Genomic DNA, 17,371 nt, shown 5'->3' on the forward strand with positions numbered 1-17,371 from the left:
CTTCAGAGGAAATGCCACACATGGAAGAAACGTTCGGGAATTGACAATTTGGTTACATATGCCTGGGGGACAATATAAAGTAACCACAGAACGATGTGGAGCTCTGTGGCTCCCTTCCTGCCTCACTCTTGCTATGGCTGTCCTGGTGAGTTGAGAAAGGCAGAAGCGGTTTTTGCAGTTAATTTTTACGGAGCCCAGACACACTTAAATATCTGTTTACATCTGTCACTCAAACGTAACCTGTGTCTGCACAAAGCAAGCAGGACTAATTTGATACCTACTGTCTTAGGTCTCATTATTCAAAACAGGCAGAAATAGTGGAGTGTCACCCACAAACCAGAATCAATGCTTAGTAGTCTCTGGCATCTCAGGCACATTGCCTAATGTGCCCCTCAGTTTCCCTCTTTTTGTGGGAAGCAAATCAGATCAACCCTGCGGTACTTTGAGAAATTCTTGATTCTAGGTAAATAAGAGGAGGCATGAGAGTTGAGTCTTTAGGAACGCTAGGGAATCAGATCTATTTGAATTCCAGTGTTTCATTTGCAAATCACTTATAATCACCAAGCCACTGATTCCTCATCTATAGTATAGACATGATAATAATGTTCACCTGTGAGGGGCGTTGTGAAGTTCAAACAAGATAATGCATTAAAAATGCTAAGCCCAATGTCATTCTAGAAATAAGGAATCAGTAATCATTTACTTTTTTGATTAAATAAGTCATGTCTATTCTGTGTATCAGCAAAGAACTGTTGTTTAAGTAGGAAGCACCGCAGAAGAGAAGCAAGCCAGATTATTAGAATGCATTAAACAGAACATTTGGCATTAATAAACACACACACACACACACACAAAAATCTAAAAACAAAACAAAACATTTTCATTGGTATTTGAAATGGTCATCATATTAAGAAAAAAAAGTCTTAAAACTGGGTGATTTCCCAGACAAAATATATAACTGAGCATGATAATCAAGAAAATAAAAACACGGTTTTGATGTATAGCTGAGGAATGCTGCACAGAGATGGGGAGGGAAGAAAGGGCTACTGAGAGCTGAAGGGATTGGAAAGCACAGGATGCTGAAGAAAGTCCACAAGTTGGTTGAAAGCTTTTGGTTTGGGTTTGGTTTATCTACCAGCCCTGAGCAAGTGTCTTCTGTTTTCAGATCAAAAGCACTTACTGGAAATGTATCATGTGCCCCAATAAATGCCTTCAAGAATTCATTAAATTTGCACACAATTAACTCAACTATGAGGAATGCTGTGATAAATTCTTTAATGAAGACCCAGCAAGATCACCCTTAGAGCATAACAGAGGGGGTGGAATTGGGTACTGGCAAGGATGGGAAAAGATGACAGACAAATCTCTGACCTCCAGGGACTTAAGTCTGGCTAGAGAGACAAGACAAAAGGGTTAGGAAAGGACTAACAACTTGAAGACCAGTTGTGACTAAAAGGGGCCAAGTTGTCCCTGAGAACATATTTTTGCATGCAATTTTGTGTTGATTAAAAATGCTATTTCATTCACCAAATGCGCAATGGTAACTATGTGACGTGATGGGTATGTTAATTAGCATGATCGTAGTAATCATTTCGTAATGTCTATGTATATCAAAACATCACATTGAACACTGTAAATATATACAACTTTATTTGTCAATTATACCTCAATAAAGCTGGGAAAAACTAGATACAGGAAGATTTTATTCTTAAAAAATATTAAAAAGCTATTTCATGCATGAGTTATTGGATCAGAAGAAAATATCATTTTGCACACCCGTTCTTCCCAAAACACCAGAAAAGCTATGTCCTCTACTTGAGGAAATATTTTATTTAGCAAATAGGTATTGAGAACCCACCATGTGTATTGCAGCTTAATATTGCAGACCTGTCTTTTTTTTGTTTTTCTTAAGTCCAGTCAGGACAGAACTAACCTACATGTTGAAGTGGTAGGTCTCTGTCCGAAGGGGCTGTTGTGTCTGGTTCCAGACATAGCCTCTGCAGTGAGGCCGTGTGACAGCGAGTGTGTGCTTCCACTCACTTATTCTGTGACTGAGCAATTCACTTAATCTCTCTGGGCCTCGGTTTCATCTTCAGCAAAGTACACATAGTAATGGAACCTGCTTTGTAAAATTGCCATGAGGATTACATAAGGCATTGGATGTAAAGTTTTTAATAGTGCTTGGCAGATAGAAAATATTCAATAAATGAAGGAATAATATTATGATTACAGCCTAAGTAATACTATTATAATGTTCATAATCCTTTTCTATATACACAAAACATTGATAAATTTTATACTATCTCAGAACCAGTGGAACTGAGGCTGCTTGGAATACGCCTTCTCTTTGCCATCCACTTGACCTGACTAGTCTCGATTGATTGTTTAGGAGCCTTTCAAGACCCCTTTGAAACCAGGGTGAGTGGCTCTTCTGTGTGTCCCTGGGGCACCGTATACATAGTCTTGCCATAGCAATGTGGCTTTTAGAATGTGTTATAGATGTGATTTTCTGTTCATTTGTCTGTTTCTGCCTCACTACCACCATTACTGCCCACAAAGGCCAAGGGCTGCATCTTGTTTTTGTTATTTCTCCAGGACCTAACGTGATGCCTGACATAATATTAAATACATATATGTTTCAAGGAAGGAAGGAAGGGAGAGAGGGAGAGAAGGAGGGAGGAAGGAAGGAAGGAAGGAAGGAAGGAAGGAAGGAAGGAAGGAAGGAAGGAAGGAAAGGAGGAAGGGAGGGAGAAAGAAAGGGAGAAAGAGAGGAAAAGAGAAATAAGGCAGGAAGTATGAGTAGAGGTGCTCTGGTCCTGGCAATGTGACATTTGTCTGAGTCTGCACAGCCTCTTCTCTCCCTCCTCCGTCCCTCCTGCCCTATAAAGTGGAGGGAAGTTTGAGCAATGAGAATGTTTTACTTACCCCGAATCACCACTGGAGAAATCCATTGCATTACTGAGCACTGGTAATGGGTTGGCCCTGGTTCAGAATATAGGGTTTTGCTGCCCCTGCCAAGCAGGCTTATGCACGTGGGGCTTAGATGGTGCCTTTGCCCACACCTGTCTGGCTCAGAGACCCTGCTGGGCTGTCAAGGGGAGAGCTGGGCATTGAGAGAGGCTGATGGACTTTGACGAAAAAGAGAACCGGGCACACAGGTCTCATTTATAATCCATTCCAGCTGCTCCTCTGCTGGGGGAAACTGGCATTCTGTTTTGTTGGCCCCTTTTCCATCAGGACAGCTGTGAAACCCTACTCAGTGAAGTAATCGCAATAACAACCGCCACTTTGCATGTTGATGCCTTTCTTCCAAGGAACTCAAAGTTCTTTGGAGACATAACCTCATTAATCCATCCTGCATGAAGTGGTGGCTGATGGGGAGGGGTAGGAATTCTTACTCATATTTCCAGGGCTGGGGGATTTAGGAAGGGAGAGGAAAAAAGGAAGAGAAAGAGGTTTCAGAGGTAGGAAAGATAAGCAATGGTATCCCTTTCCCCTTAAACCCCACTCTGGGACAAAGATAACACTTCACAGGACAATACTCAGCTAAATGTGTGAGTAAAAGACACTCACCGTATACTCCTCACTCTCCCCGAAAAGGAAGAGAATTCTAGATGAGGAGTTAGAAAATCTGATTTCTAGACCTGATATTGACACTGAATAGTTGTGTGACCATGAGCCAGCCCTACCCTTAGAATATTAGTTTCATATTAGAGCATGTGACCTCTCGGTAATGTCGAAGAAGCACAAAACCAAAAGTCAGCAGACTGATGCCTGCCTCAAGAGGGGCATGGTTTAATCTCCTGAGTCTCAATTTTCTTATCTGTAAAGTGAGGAAGTCAGACTGGATTATCCCTAAAGTTCTTTTCAATTCCAATAAAACCAGAATTGGTGGGCTGGGGAACATCAAATCTGCTTGGGGCTTAGATTTGAGGAAAACCAACAAATATTTGTTTCAGTTTTCTATTACTGCCACTCCAAAACTCAGTGACTTCTATGAAATGGTAATTTATGATTTCTTACAATTTTGTGACTTGCTTCTGTGGCAGTTCTATGGCTTCACCTTAATGCCCAGCCCACCCTCAAGCTGAGGTTTTGCTGGGCAATGAGCTTAGCCAGGACATGTGAGATAGCTGGGCCTTGCTGGCCTGTAGTCCTTTCATCCTCAAAGAGGCTACACCAGGCTTCCCCATATAGCAGGGGCAGCACTCCAAGAGGGCAAGCCTCAGTGCTCAAGTGCTCATCAACCCACCCTTCCTTCCTTCCTTCCTTCCTTCCTTCCTTCCTTCCTTCCTTCCTTCCTTCCTTCCTTCCTTCCTTCTTCCTCCCTTCCTCTTTCCTTTCTTTCCTTCCCTTCCTTCCTTTTCTTTCTTTCTTTCTTTCTTCTTTCTTTCTTAGTTTTTCTTTCCTTTCTTTCTTTTTCTTCTTTCTTTCTTTCTCTCTCTTTTTCTTTCTTTCTTCCTTTTCTTTCTTTTTTTCTCTCACTTTCTTTCTCTTTCTTTCTTTCTTGCTTGCTTGCTTGCTTGCTTGCTTTTTCTCTCTTTCTTTTCTTTCTTTCTTTCATGGGGTTCCACTCTGTGACCCAGGCAGGAGTGCAGTGGCATGATTTTGGCTTACTGTAACCTCTGCCTCCCAGGCTTAAGCGATCTTCCCACCTTAGCCTCCTGAGTAGCTGGGACCATAGGTGCAAGTCACCATACCCAGCTTATTTTTTTTTTGTATTTTTGGTAGAGACAGGGTTTTGCTATGTTGCCTGGGGTGGTCTCGAATGCTTGAATTGAAGCTATCCACCCATCTTGGCCTCCCAAAGTGCTGGGATTACAGGCATGAGCTACTGTGCCCAGCCCAGCCCAGCCCAGCCTTTTCTATGTCAAATTTATTGCTGTCTTGTTGGCAAAAGCAAGTCATGTGACCCAGAATCAATGAGGGAGGGAACAACACAGGCCATTGTTATGAGCTAAATCGTGTCCTTCAAAAACAGAAGTTGAAGTCCTAACCCCCAATACCTCAGAATGTGACCCTATAGGGTAGAAATAGGGTATCTGCAGATATAATAAAGTTAAGATGACATTGTACTGGAGTAAAATGGGTCCTGAAACCAGAATGACAAGTGTCTTTATAAGAACAGGGAAAGACTCACAGACACAGAAGGAAGACAGCCAAGTGAAGGTGGCAGAGATAGGATTTATACTGCCGCAAGCCAAGAAACACATGGAACTACCAGAAGCTGGAAGAAGCAAGGAAGGATCATTCGCCTAGAGGCTTCAAAGGGAGCATGGCCCTACCAACACCTTGATTTCAGGCTTCTGATCTCCAGAACTAAGACAGAATAAATTTTTGTTTGAAGCCACCTAGTTTGTGGTACTTAGTTACAACAGCCTAAGGAAACCAATACAGGCCCAAACACTGGGCAACATGGTTCTTTGGGAACCATTAGTGTAACAATCTAACACATCACCTATTTTAATGGGCATAAATACATAAGTGTTATGGGATTATTTTCCAAAATACGAGAAAATGCAGGTGTGATAGATTGCAGTAATGATCTCAATTCTTTACCCTTTCCTAAATCCATGCCTTTTGCCATATGACTACGTGTCCCAGTGCTGCTAAAGAGGTAGAGTGTATTTCCTCTCCTGACATTGCAATGGCCATGTGACTTGCTTTAGGGAGAAATGCCTATACGCCAGTTTCTTAAGAGGGTTTTTATGTTTCTGTAACACACTGCCTGCTGCCACTGCTCTTGGAAGCCAGTCTCCTGTCGGAGATGTTCTCTCTTGGTGCTCCCAGAGCAGTCTCTCCTAGGTTGAACACAGCACCTCCACTCTCAGCATGCTCAGGGTTCCAGAGCCATGTGCTACTTTGGGTTGAAACTGGAGAGAATGCCCCCATCTCTATAGGGATCAAGACTGTACCTAGGCTGGCCACAGTCTTCCCTCCTGCTTTCTCCTTTTCCTCCCCTGGGCACAAGTGTCCCTAACACTTCTCTCTGGTGTCCTTTTCTCCCGTGCTTAGCATGCATGCCAACGGAGATGAGATCCAGCTTTTCTACTCTGGTTACATACATGCAAATGCCTTTATTACTGAGATGGGATCATACTATGCCAATTATTCTACAACCTGCTGTTTTTATTTAACATATCATCAAGGTTCTTCCATTACTGTAAACACAAACTCATGTCATCATTTTTAATAGCTACATATATTTCCATATGCACATAGAACCCTATTTTACTTAAACAATTCTCTATTATATAGCTTCTACTTGTTTCCATTTCTGCTTATAAATAATGCTGCAATAAACACACTTTTAAATTAACATTTGTGCACTTGTTCAGTTATTTTCTCCATATAAATTCATAGAGATACAATTGCATGCATAAAATGCTTTTTAAGGCTTTTGATATTTGCTTCCCAATTACCTTCTAGAAACACTATATTAATTTATACCTACTAGTGTATGAGTGCTAATTTTTTTATTTTCATATAACCACCATTTTTTACAACCTCTGACAAGTAATAAAAAAGTTTGCATTTATAGTGTATTCTTCAGCCCGTTTTCTGTTTCTTTAGTTCCCTTTTAAACAATTGGGTAGCTTAAAAATGCATATCTAATGTCGAATAGAACAGGGACCACAAGAATAGAGAATATTGATGAAACTAGAAATGAGCTCACAAAAAGAAACAGAGAGCAGGGAAGGAACAGATGCAGTATATTGAGGCACAGTTGATAATAGTAGTGCCTCATGGGTTTTTATCTGGCTTATTAATTTAAAGTGGCTAAGATGTGAATGAATTTACACTGTAAGTCAGCATGCTCAGGGAGGTTGGTAAAGCAGTATAGAAATACCAAGGAAGAGAAGATCTGGAAAAATATAAAGTAATACATCAGGGAAGAAAATTACTCCAACAACATGATACTAAGTAGGAGAAAAATGCAGTACTCAACAAAATATACTGGGGAGTAGCCAGATTAGATACGTGCTTGCAGAGTGAGAGGACTGAGATCAGCCAAGATTAACGATTTGAGCATGGGGCTGTGCCTGCCATATTGCTCTAAGATGGGACTGGGTTCTGCAAATTTCAGACAAATCCATTTGGTTTAATACTTCTATATTATCTACAGTGGGTGGTGGTTTTAGAAAGGGAAGAGCTGTTCTATCTGTTAGCTAGAGGTCAAAGGAATTAAAAGGATAACATTATATCTGTCACTTTCAATCAGTGCTGATAGGAGTAAGTTGGTTCAGCCTCCCTAAAGGGTATATGTGTTTGGTACATGTCAGAGGCCTTAAATATATGCATACCATGTGACTCACAATCCTATTTCTAATAATTCATTCCAATTAAATGATTTAGCATTTACCCAAAGATTTAGCTATAAGGATGCTCACTGACCCACTGTTTATAAATAAATTGTGGGAAAATTTATATGCTGAAACCACTTCAAATGCTATTACAGAAATATATTTACTGGTGTCAACAGAAAATCATACTCCATTTTTAAAAGCAGGTTATAGAGTATGACACAGCATTTGTATGTGTATGTTAGGGAGAGCATGTCAACAGTCTATGAAGTTCCCATTCAGGACAAGTATCATGGACGCCTGAGTTTTACCAGCTCCTTAATTCTCTTTTTATGCGGAGGTAAAGAACTACTGCAAGGTTGTTTGGAATCCTAGATTTTAAGCTCTCACTTTTGCCCACTGTGACTTCCTCTCCAGAGTGCACTAACCTAGGAGGCTGGGGCATTGGGAGTGGGATGGACAGGGGTTGACATTATAACTACACCCTGAATCCAGAATCATGACTTTCTCCTTCGGTCCCTGTTTCTGAGTTTGCCCCAGTTAGCTTGACTTTTAGGATGGATTCTTTCTCAGGGACTTCATAGATCCTCTTTGATACTGGCTTCTATGGAGTGAACATCACTCCAAACATACACAGTAAGTTTTCCAAACATAACTATATATGTCAGAACCTCAAATTTGGACATGTTTTGAATTCCTTTCCCAGAAGACTCCTCAGGCTCCATGTAGATCATGTGGAACAAACAGGTATTTGGGAAGAGCAGGAAATAGGTAGAAGGTGACACCAAATAGCATATACCAAATGTATCTGAATCTTAGCCCTGCCCTACTCAGAATATCTTGTCACATGTGTTTGTGTGTATAAGTATATTATATACATATACATAAATAAATATTACTATTAAGTCTTGAAGGACATACGTCAGAAACATCAATAGTCTCCTGATGGAGTCATAGATAACTTTTTATCTATGTCTTCTAATTTTCTACAATGATCATGTATTTCTTATGAACCACTAAACATGAAAAGTAAATTTTTAAAGGTACTCTTAAAAATACCATTTTGAACAGCCACTGAGAGGAATCTATTAGCTCATCTTCAATCATTCTATAATGACAGCTATTACATTGGTTTTTGATCCCAGTGCTCTCAACTCCAGTGCTTTTGCATCTTATAGTAATTTTTAGTCTTTTTCAAAGGATCCAATCCCATTATTTCACAGCAAACCTAGCGATGGTCTGTTTATTTGGGATTGATAATTTTGATGAGTATTGTGGAAAGAATAGGTAAGGTATCCAGGTTTGAAAATACAAGAGAAAGCCTTACAGAGAAGCTTCATGAAACATTTGGGAAAGCAATTGGAAATTATTGTAGGATTATAAGGGGTACTATACAAGCTGGAAGGTTTGTAGTATGATGGAAGTAGCCAAATTTGTGATAAAGACACTGGTTTAAAGTGTGGGAGATGGAATGAAATGTGATTGCAAACAGAGAACAAACAGAGACTCCGGTAAAGATTGGGGTGGGGGCAGTGGTGAAAGAGATAAAGGCAGATTCCAAATTTACAGTAGAGGAAGAGGAGGAGACACTTGGCAGCAACCACAGATTGACTCCTCCAGTGTCTGTTCAATTTTTCCCCAACATTCCAGCCCCTCTGACTTTACGTGGTGCCCAGTGGGCTGCCCCACCCTTCAGATCCACCCAGCCTTGATCTAAGGAGTGACCTCCATGTTCATGAAGGCATTCTGCCACTATTTGGTCCGGCCTCAACCCCACCAGCCTCCTCAGAGATGGGGCATGCCAAAGTTCTTTCGCAAGTATGTAGTGAGAGTTTGAGTCACACTCTTGCTTAAGAGGATACTCTATGCATTTTCAGACATATGACTAACTGGGCAAAAAGTTTAAAAAATAAAATTCAGAATAGCAGTGTTCAGCAGGACAGTTGTTCCTTGCTTTCCATGTTATTTGGGGGGCTTAGGAAAGGGATAGAATAGGATTAGCCTGAAACATGGAACACCATAAAGAGACAGATAGAGAATCAAAGTCCCTGAATGGCATTTAATTTCCATGTTAGTGTTTTTCCTGGTCTGGTTTCAGAAATCCTCTGACAGTTGGACTCTCTGCTATTTAGTCATTCTACTGTACTCATTTTACTGACAATCAACAGGCATTGCCTAATTTGACACTCAAATGAATAAAAAAGACCAAAGTAGATTACAATGTAAAATATACATTTAATTTGATGGCATTTTGTGAATATTTTCAAATAACATATCAATCATAACAGCAGCATGTATCCACCGTTGGAAGACATTTAAGTACTTTCGGGTTTTAGCCAAAACAGCTTGCAATAACTAGATTAAAAAAAAAAAAAAGCCTAATTGGAGGCTTTCACATTAGGTTCTGACACACATTTTTTGGTCCCCTCGTGCCTTATTTCCAAGATGGTAGCACCTGGAAAAACAAGCTGCTTGATTTTCGTAATAGATATGAGCTCAGATAGTAAGGACTGCATTACAGCAGTTCCTTTGAAACTGGTGGCAGTTATTGCTGGAGTCCAAGTGGCTGAATCGCATGCTTGGAAATAGGAGTATATTCATCTGTTTGTGAAAATCACCAGGCATAGACCGTTTCCACCCAACACACCGTAGAAACTCGCAAGCCTCCTGTTACCAGCAAGAATTGAAGCCAAAACTCAGCAAGAGCAATGCCAGATAATTGCTGCTGTTTTCCTTAAGCCTTTATTTTGAATGTTGGACCTTGATTACTATACATTCTTTCCTAAGTGAGAACCTTCTGCCAGACTAATGTCAGTGTCCTTCATGAGGCAGTGGCAATTTCCATCAAATCCTTGACCCAAAAAAAGTGTCCAGTGTGTGTTCACTTTTCATCACTACTTGATTAATTACCCCAGGAAACTTCATTTCATTCTGCTTGCTAAAATGAGAGTAATTAGAGCAGCCTTTGACCCTTTCTTCCCTACCCCTCTTAGTTTACAGTGAGCTGTGAAATGTGATAAGTTAATTCTTAAATATAGACTTTTATGCCAAGAACAAGTATCTCCTATTTGACTTGCTCTTCCCCCACAGGAAGTTGGTATTGTTTGTTTAAGAATTTGACATCTAGCCTTTTTGTCAGATGAAATTGAGAAGAAATGTCCTCCAGATGACACAACTGCCCTATCAATACAGGGTTCATGAACTTGCCCCTTATCTTAATATCTGTAGTAATAACTGGACTCTTGCTCCATGTGGAAGATACCGTTTTCATTACCAGTTTGAACTAAATGTGCAACAGGGCTAGATCCAGTAGGTAAGGATCCACTGTAATGAGATACACAAACACCAAAGGGATTGCATTTGGAAGTTAAATACTCAATTGTTCAGGTGTTTTGAAACACAGCCTTTGATATGTTTGGAGGTACACTGTGGCTAACAGAAGCTATCTTTAATTAACTCATAAGTATGAATTTTCATTCTTTAATAATATACTGTTTATTCAAGATTATACACACAGTTTATGTGTAGTATGGAAAATCTGGGAAACAAAAGTATAAAGAAGAAAATTAAAACTAAAAATTTTAATCCTACCTACATAGATAACCACTTCCAAAATTCTGGTATATTTCTTTCTAGTCTACTTTTTATTGAATTATGTAAATATATATCTCACATGCACAAAAAAACTAGATCTTGCGCTATAAACAGTTAGCTTTTTGTCATGAGCATTTTCCCATGTCGTTAAGCATATGCCAAAAACATGATTTTTTTTGTGGCTACAAAGGTTTCATAACATAAGAAGTCTTTCCCATAGCATCAAGAGTACCCTGCATTCTTGCTGAAATGCAGTGAACAAAGAACACCATATAGTTGCTAGAACTCCTCAGTTGCAACAGACACAAACAACTAAGTATGATTCTTCCTCCATGTGGAAGGTACTGTCTTCATTACCAGTTTGAACTAACAGTGCATTCTTACTGAAATGCAATGAACAAAGAACACCATACGGTTGTTAGGACTCCTCAGTTGACATCTACTGTTTCCAGAGTTTCAGCTATCGACTTCAGGTCTCAAATCTCTCCTCTCTCTCAGCAAGAGAGCACTGACGTATCTAAGCCAACCTTCCTCACAGATTGAGATCAACAAGAAAGATAAAGTACTTTTTTTCCCACTCTATCTCTTTTTTATTTAACTTTTATTTTAAGTTCGGGGTGAAAGTGCAGGTTCGTTACACAGGTAAACTGGTGTCGTGGACATTTGTTGTACAGATTATTTAATCACCCAGGCATTAAGACTTGTACATAGTACACATCAGTTATTTTTTGTGATCCTCTTCCTCCTCTCACCCTTCACCCTCCAAAAGAACCCAGTGTGTGTTGTTCCCCTCTATTTGTCTATGTGTTCTCATCATTTAACTTGCACTTATAAGTGCAAGCATGCAGTTCCTCAAAGACCTGAAGACAGAAGTACCATTCAACCCATCAATCCCATTACTTGGTATATACCCAAAGGAATGTAAATCATTTTACTGTAAAGACAGACGCATGCATATGTATATTCACTGCAGCACTATTCACAATAGTAAAGACATGGAATCAACCTAAATACCCATCAAGGATAGACTGAATATAGAAAATGTGGTAATATACACCATGGAATACTATGCAGCCATAAAAAAGAATGAGATCATGTCCTTTGCAGGAACATGGATGGAGCTGAAGGCCGTTATCCTTAGCAAACTAACACAGGAACAGAGAAAATACTTTTCTTAAAGGTCCCAGCAAGACCCATGGAGATAATATCTGATTAACCTCACAAGGGTCACATTCTTCTGTGTAGCAGACTGTCCTCCTCATAGTAAACACTTCATACATATTTGTTGAGGGGGTGAGTAAATAGTCAAGATGTAATTCCCCCATCATCCTTGTCCACATATCTGATCTGCCACCCCATTTTCTTGAGGGAAAAATAGCTCTTTAATCTGCCCAGTTTCTCATTTCTCAACCAAATTCTGCCCCTGGATGATGGAAAGCTCTAGATTGAACATATCTAGACCACATCAGGGCTATATATAGGAGTCAATTGCATGGGATGGGGCCCCGGGCAAGATCAATGAGGGGAAAGCCTACATCTTCATCCCCTCTCTACTGCTTTTCTTTCTTTTTCTTAAAATTTGTCCTCACTAAGCATCAGCACCAGTTGAACAGTTTGAGTCAAGCCTTGCTTCTCATGTGATATCTTTAGATAAAAATACTAAATACATTTGTGAACAGTGGACTGAAAACCAACAATATTGTTTTGTTAGAACACAGAAGAAAAATTAATTCCAGAAATCATGAGAAAACCATTTATCTTTGCATTTTCAAACCTTGGGACTGTCATTAAGATTATCATTCAATCTGATAGATATCAAGTGAATATAGCTTAATTTTAGGATACTGAATGGAAGTAAATAACATAATAACTTAGAAGGAGAGTCAACACTTAGAATTACAGGCACAGTTTACTTAGTGTTGCTACCATCATCCCTGATTCACTAAAATGCTATTTGTCTCAGAAAGAGAAGTTAATACACAGTTTTCCCTTGGCTTACCAGCCAGAATGAGAAACAATGCACAATGTTAGGCTCTCAGCTATTGGAACACCATGCAGTGACCATTCTTTTTTTTTTTTTTTTTTTTTTTTTTTTGAGGATGCAGTGCAATGGTGTGATCTTGCCTCATTGCAACCTCCACTTCCTGGGTTCAAGTGATTCTTCTACCTCAGCCTCCCGAGTAACTGGGATTACAGGCACGCATCACTACACCCAGCTAATTTTTGTATTTTTAGTAGACACGGGGTTTCGCCATGTTGACCAGGCTGGTCTCAAATTCCTGACCTCAGGTGATCCACCTGCCTCAGCCTCCCATAGTGCTGGGATTACAGGTGTGAGCCACCATGCCCAGCCTTTCCCCATTCTTAATGGTGGTGAACAATCTGTTCCTTTTTCCTCTGGGGAAAACTATTTCTGCATTTTAGCCCATAGTGGCTGAAAAAATGGCATGCATGTAACGGTTTTGGTGCTAGATGATATCTTATCGAGTTAAAATGCAAATTCTGTAGCAGGTTGAGGTATCTTCCAGGAAATAGTTATGACTTAGGGACTCAAACCCAGTAGAGTTTGGGGAAAGTCCTTTGACCTTGTAAAGATCATCTTCATAATGCAACCTAGAAAGATTGGCTAATAACTCTATGAATACCAGCTGGGAAGATGGCACTGTTAGTGGCATATAATGACTTCAGGGGCTTTAAAGAAGACAGAAGAGAAATTACAAAGATATTATGCCAGGGACACTTCCTCATGGGGACTAACTCTGCTTTATTATTCCTGGATAACTATGATCTGTTTAGCCCTCCCGTTCCCAAGATCAAATGCCCTGGACCAAACTTCATAATTCTATGGCTGAGAGGCTCATTATTAACGAGTGAAGATAAAATAACCCACGGAGAATTGATTCCATTCTGAATTAATTTCCTGAACTATTCTGGGCAACTGGTAAGTGGTCTTCTAGAGCCACACAAGCAGAATGCATTTATGATCATCTGCGTTGGTGGACGTAACGTTGATTGTGCTAGTTTTTAATGAGATCTGGAATGTGCAGCTATCATAGCAACTCTACTGGAATTGTCTGTCTACATCTTCATCTTCCTTACTGAACTGTGAGTCACTCAAAGGCCAAACTGGAGTCTTATCAATCTTGGGATTCCTCTGTGTAACAGACTGTCCTCCTTATAGTAAGCACTTCATACATATTTGTTGAGTGGGTGAGTAAATACTCAACACATAATTCCCCCATCATCCTTGCCCTCATATCTGATCTGCCACCACATTTTCTTGAGGGGAAAATAGCTCTTTAATCTGCCCAGTTTTTGTCATCTCCACTGTCACAAGTGTCACCAGTCACTAGTCCAAGCCACCAACATTCCTTCCCTAGACTACTGCAACTACTTTGGAAAAGCTTCTCTGCTTTCTCTACTGCAGAGTACAACTTTGTTTTTTTGTAAAAAACAAAGAGGGTTTTCAAATATTTTAAAATACCTCTACTGGCTTTAAAATCCAGAACTCAACCGCCTACTTCTCTAGGCATGTCTCACTCCTCTCTTCCCAACTTCTCTCTGCTGAGTCATGTTGGGGTCTTTCTGTTTCTACAGCTCACCAAGACCTACTCTGCCTCCAGTTTTTGCACAGATTGTTCTCTCTGTGATGTCCTTCCCTACCACTTTGTCCCAACCATCTCATTCTGCAGGTGTCAGCCTAAATGTCATTCCCCCAGAGAAGGCACTCTTGTCATCCCAATTTAAGGTAGGCTTGCCTGTTATTCTCCCCCCTGGCACCTGCCATTTTCCTTCATGATGCCTCTTAAAATTTGTAATTATGTAGTTGGTTAATGTATTTAATAAGCATCTCTCTTACTAAACTGTAGGCTTTTCATTGAGAATAAGGACTGTATCCATTTAGCTCACTGCATCGGACATCTTGTTCACTACCTCATATCCACTCAGCCTCAGCTTGTGGCCCTGGCAAGGACTTCCAGGAAGCTTCATACTGCTCTGCATTGAAAGAGAACACCTGAAGCTTGCACCACGTACCTCTGCTTCCTCCCCAACAGCTTCCCTGACTTCCCTGGGTGGGGTGCCTGCAGGTGCCTGCTTGACATTCATACATGTGCAACCCAGAATTGTGCAAATGTTAATGCTGTGTGGGGTAACTTCCAATAAAAGCAGGCCAGAAGCCAATGAATAAATGCTTCTTCCTCCAATCCCTTTTATGCACCTTTTGAAAGGTACCAGCAGGACTGAGCACCAGCCACCCAGACTGGTGGCCACCTCTGTAATGTATCCTTGTATTGGCTTCTCCCTTCCTGTTTCACTCTCCCTGGCCCCTCACTTCTTCTCTCCAAGTTTACTTCCCAAATAAACCATCTGCATGCAAGCCTTAACCTCAGGCTCAGTTTTAGGGGAAACTCAGGCTAAGATGACCACTGCACACCAATTGCCTCGCACAGTACCTGGCATACAGTAGTGACTCAATAACATTTTTAAGTCAATGAGTCAGTCAAGTATAAATGAATGAAAATTACTGCAAAGTCAAGGGATAAGAACAGAAGTAGGATATTTAAAAAGCATTTCCCCATTTGGTACAATAAAATTCATCATTGCTTAAACTTACCAACTCAGCAAGGGCCCTCAGCGTGCCATGTCAGAGAACTCAGAAATGTGCTTTATTTTTAGGCAGATGACTTTTTGCCAAGACCTGTCCACTTAACCCTCCGCCCATCAGCTTTAGATAGCTTGGGATAGTGAAACAAGAATGAGGTTTAGAATTAGGCCTAAATGGAGCTAAATACCCACCTTGCCACCACTTTTGACCTGTATGACTTTAACAAGTTCTTCAAGTTCTAGTTCATCTGTCTGTCAAATGGGAACATAAACATTTGTTTTACAGAGTTGCTATAAATATTTAGCATTAGGTCCTTAAAAATATTGGTTTTCTTTTCCCAAAATATCTACCTTCCTTTCCTCCCCTCTTCAGTGAAACACACACATTGCATTCAAGAATTTGTTTCTACAGTGAGACCACATGGGCATAGGGAGGGGAACAACACACAGAGGCCTGTAAATGGGGAGTGGTTGTGGGGAGAGAGCATCAGGAAAAATAACTAATTCATGCCTGGCTTAATACCTAGGTGATGGGTTGATAGGTGCAGGAAACCACTATGGCACACATTTACCTATGTAACAAGGTTGTACATCCTGCACATGTGCCCTGGAACTTAAAATAAAAAAAATAAAGAACTTGTGTCTAAATGTGTGGCCCATGACTCTGAGCTGAACACTTGGTGTGGGAATCATCTAATTTTTTTTTTTTTTTTTTGTAGTCTCTGCACCTACGATACACCAACTGGCAGTTCCATCATTTGAAAGAAAATCTTCAAGGTAAAGATGTTTACAATGACACAAAAACCTTTCAAAGGTATCATGGTCCTAAAGGGCTTTCTCCAAGGGGCAGCATGGTGTGTTCCAGGCCCTGATGAGAGGTGAATGTGTGGGCACGGGTGTCTCGTGAGCCTGACGCTCTCCATCCCTCTCTGACCATTTACGCCTTTTGTCTGTCTGTGCTTTCAAAGGTCAAACCCTTGTGAGAAATACTTGCTCTATTAATCATCTTGGAAGACTGCTCCAGACACATTTTCAGAAGGGATGTAGTAAGTTTTGTCTGCACAGTGCACCCTGGGAAAAGAGTTTCCCTTCCGAAAAGCAATCTTGCTTTCAGCCAAGTCTTTTCTTTTCCTTTTTTTTTTGTAAAGCAATGAAGTTATTGCATGCCGAAGGCATCGTGAGGTAGGTACAGCCACCCCTTTGACATGGCATGTCTGTATGCCCAGGATGAATATACCTAATTAGTGAGTTCCACATGACTGCTGGTGTTGGCAATCATCTGTATCCAGCTGGTGCTCAGACTTTTGGGGATCAGTGGAAATTTTAACCATTATTTGACACAGACTTATTTGGTCAGAGAGACACAGTCATATCACAGAGAGCTAAACGTCCAGAGCTAATGAAAGATGATCCAGCAATTAGATTGACTCACAACATGGGTAATAATTTTTATACTTACATTTTGACCACATAAATAAAAGAGTGGGACTGATTTTCCCACTGCATTGCATATGAGGGAAGGAGAATGTTATTCTATCTTCTCTCTTCATCTGAACATTAGAACTTTTTAAACCTTCAGACACGGCAGCGGCACTTCCACCCATCATTTGAATGAAAGCCAGTCCCACCTGTCTGTCTTTCCATTCAGCAGGGAGTCATTTCATGTGTGAAGCAAGCAAAAAAGATAGACGTGTCAGGGCTTTCTCTGTCTCCTGTAGAATTTTTATCTTTTGGCCTTTTCCACTTCCTAGTCTGCATATGACCTAATATCCTATTCCTCATGGCCAACTCTTGATAACAATGAGAAAACAAGTCCTGAAAAATGTGTTATTTATTCATTAAGCATGTCTATCTTGTAACACTTTTTT

At 40.4% G+C, this 17,371-nt stretch overlaps 1 protein-coding gene across 1 annotated transcript in view; it reads left to right on the forward strand.

The window, feature by feature from the left end:
* LOC105538747 overlaps positions 1-16,595 on the forward strand; it is a 515,143-nt gene extending 498,548 nt beyond the window's left edge. The window contains exon 6 of the mRNA XM_011978685.1: positions 16,223-16,595. Within this exon, the coding sequence (XP_011834075.1) occupies positions 16,223-16,375 (153 nt within the window). The 3' untranslated portion in view covers positions 16,376-16,595. The remainder of the gene's footprint in view (positions 1-16,222) is intronic.
* Positions 16,596-17,371: the final 776 nt, after the last annotated feature.

Source organism: Mandrillus leucophaeus, unplaced genomic scaffold (assembly GCF_000951045.1).
Source record: "Mandrillus leucophaeus isolate KB7577 unplaced genomic scaffold, Mleu.le_1.0 Scaffold198, whole genome shotgun sequence".
NCBI lineage: Eukaryota > Metazoa > Chordata > Mammalia > Primates > Cercopithecidae > Mandrillus > Mandrillus leucophaeus.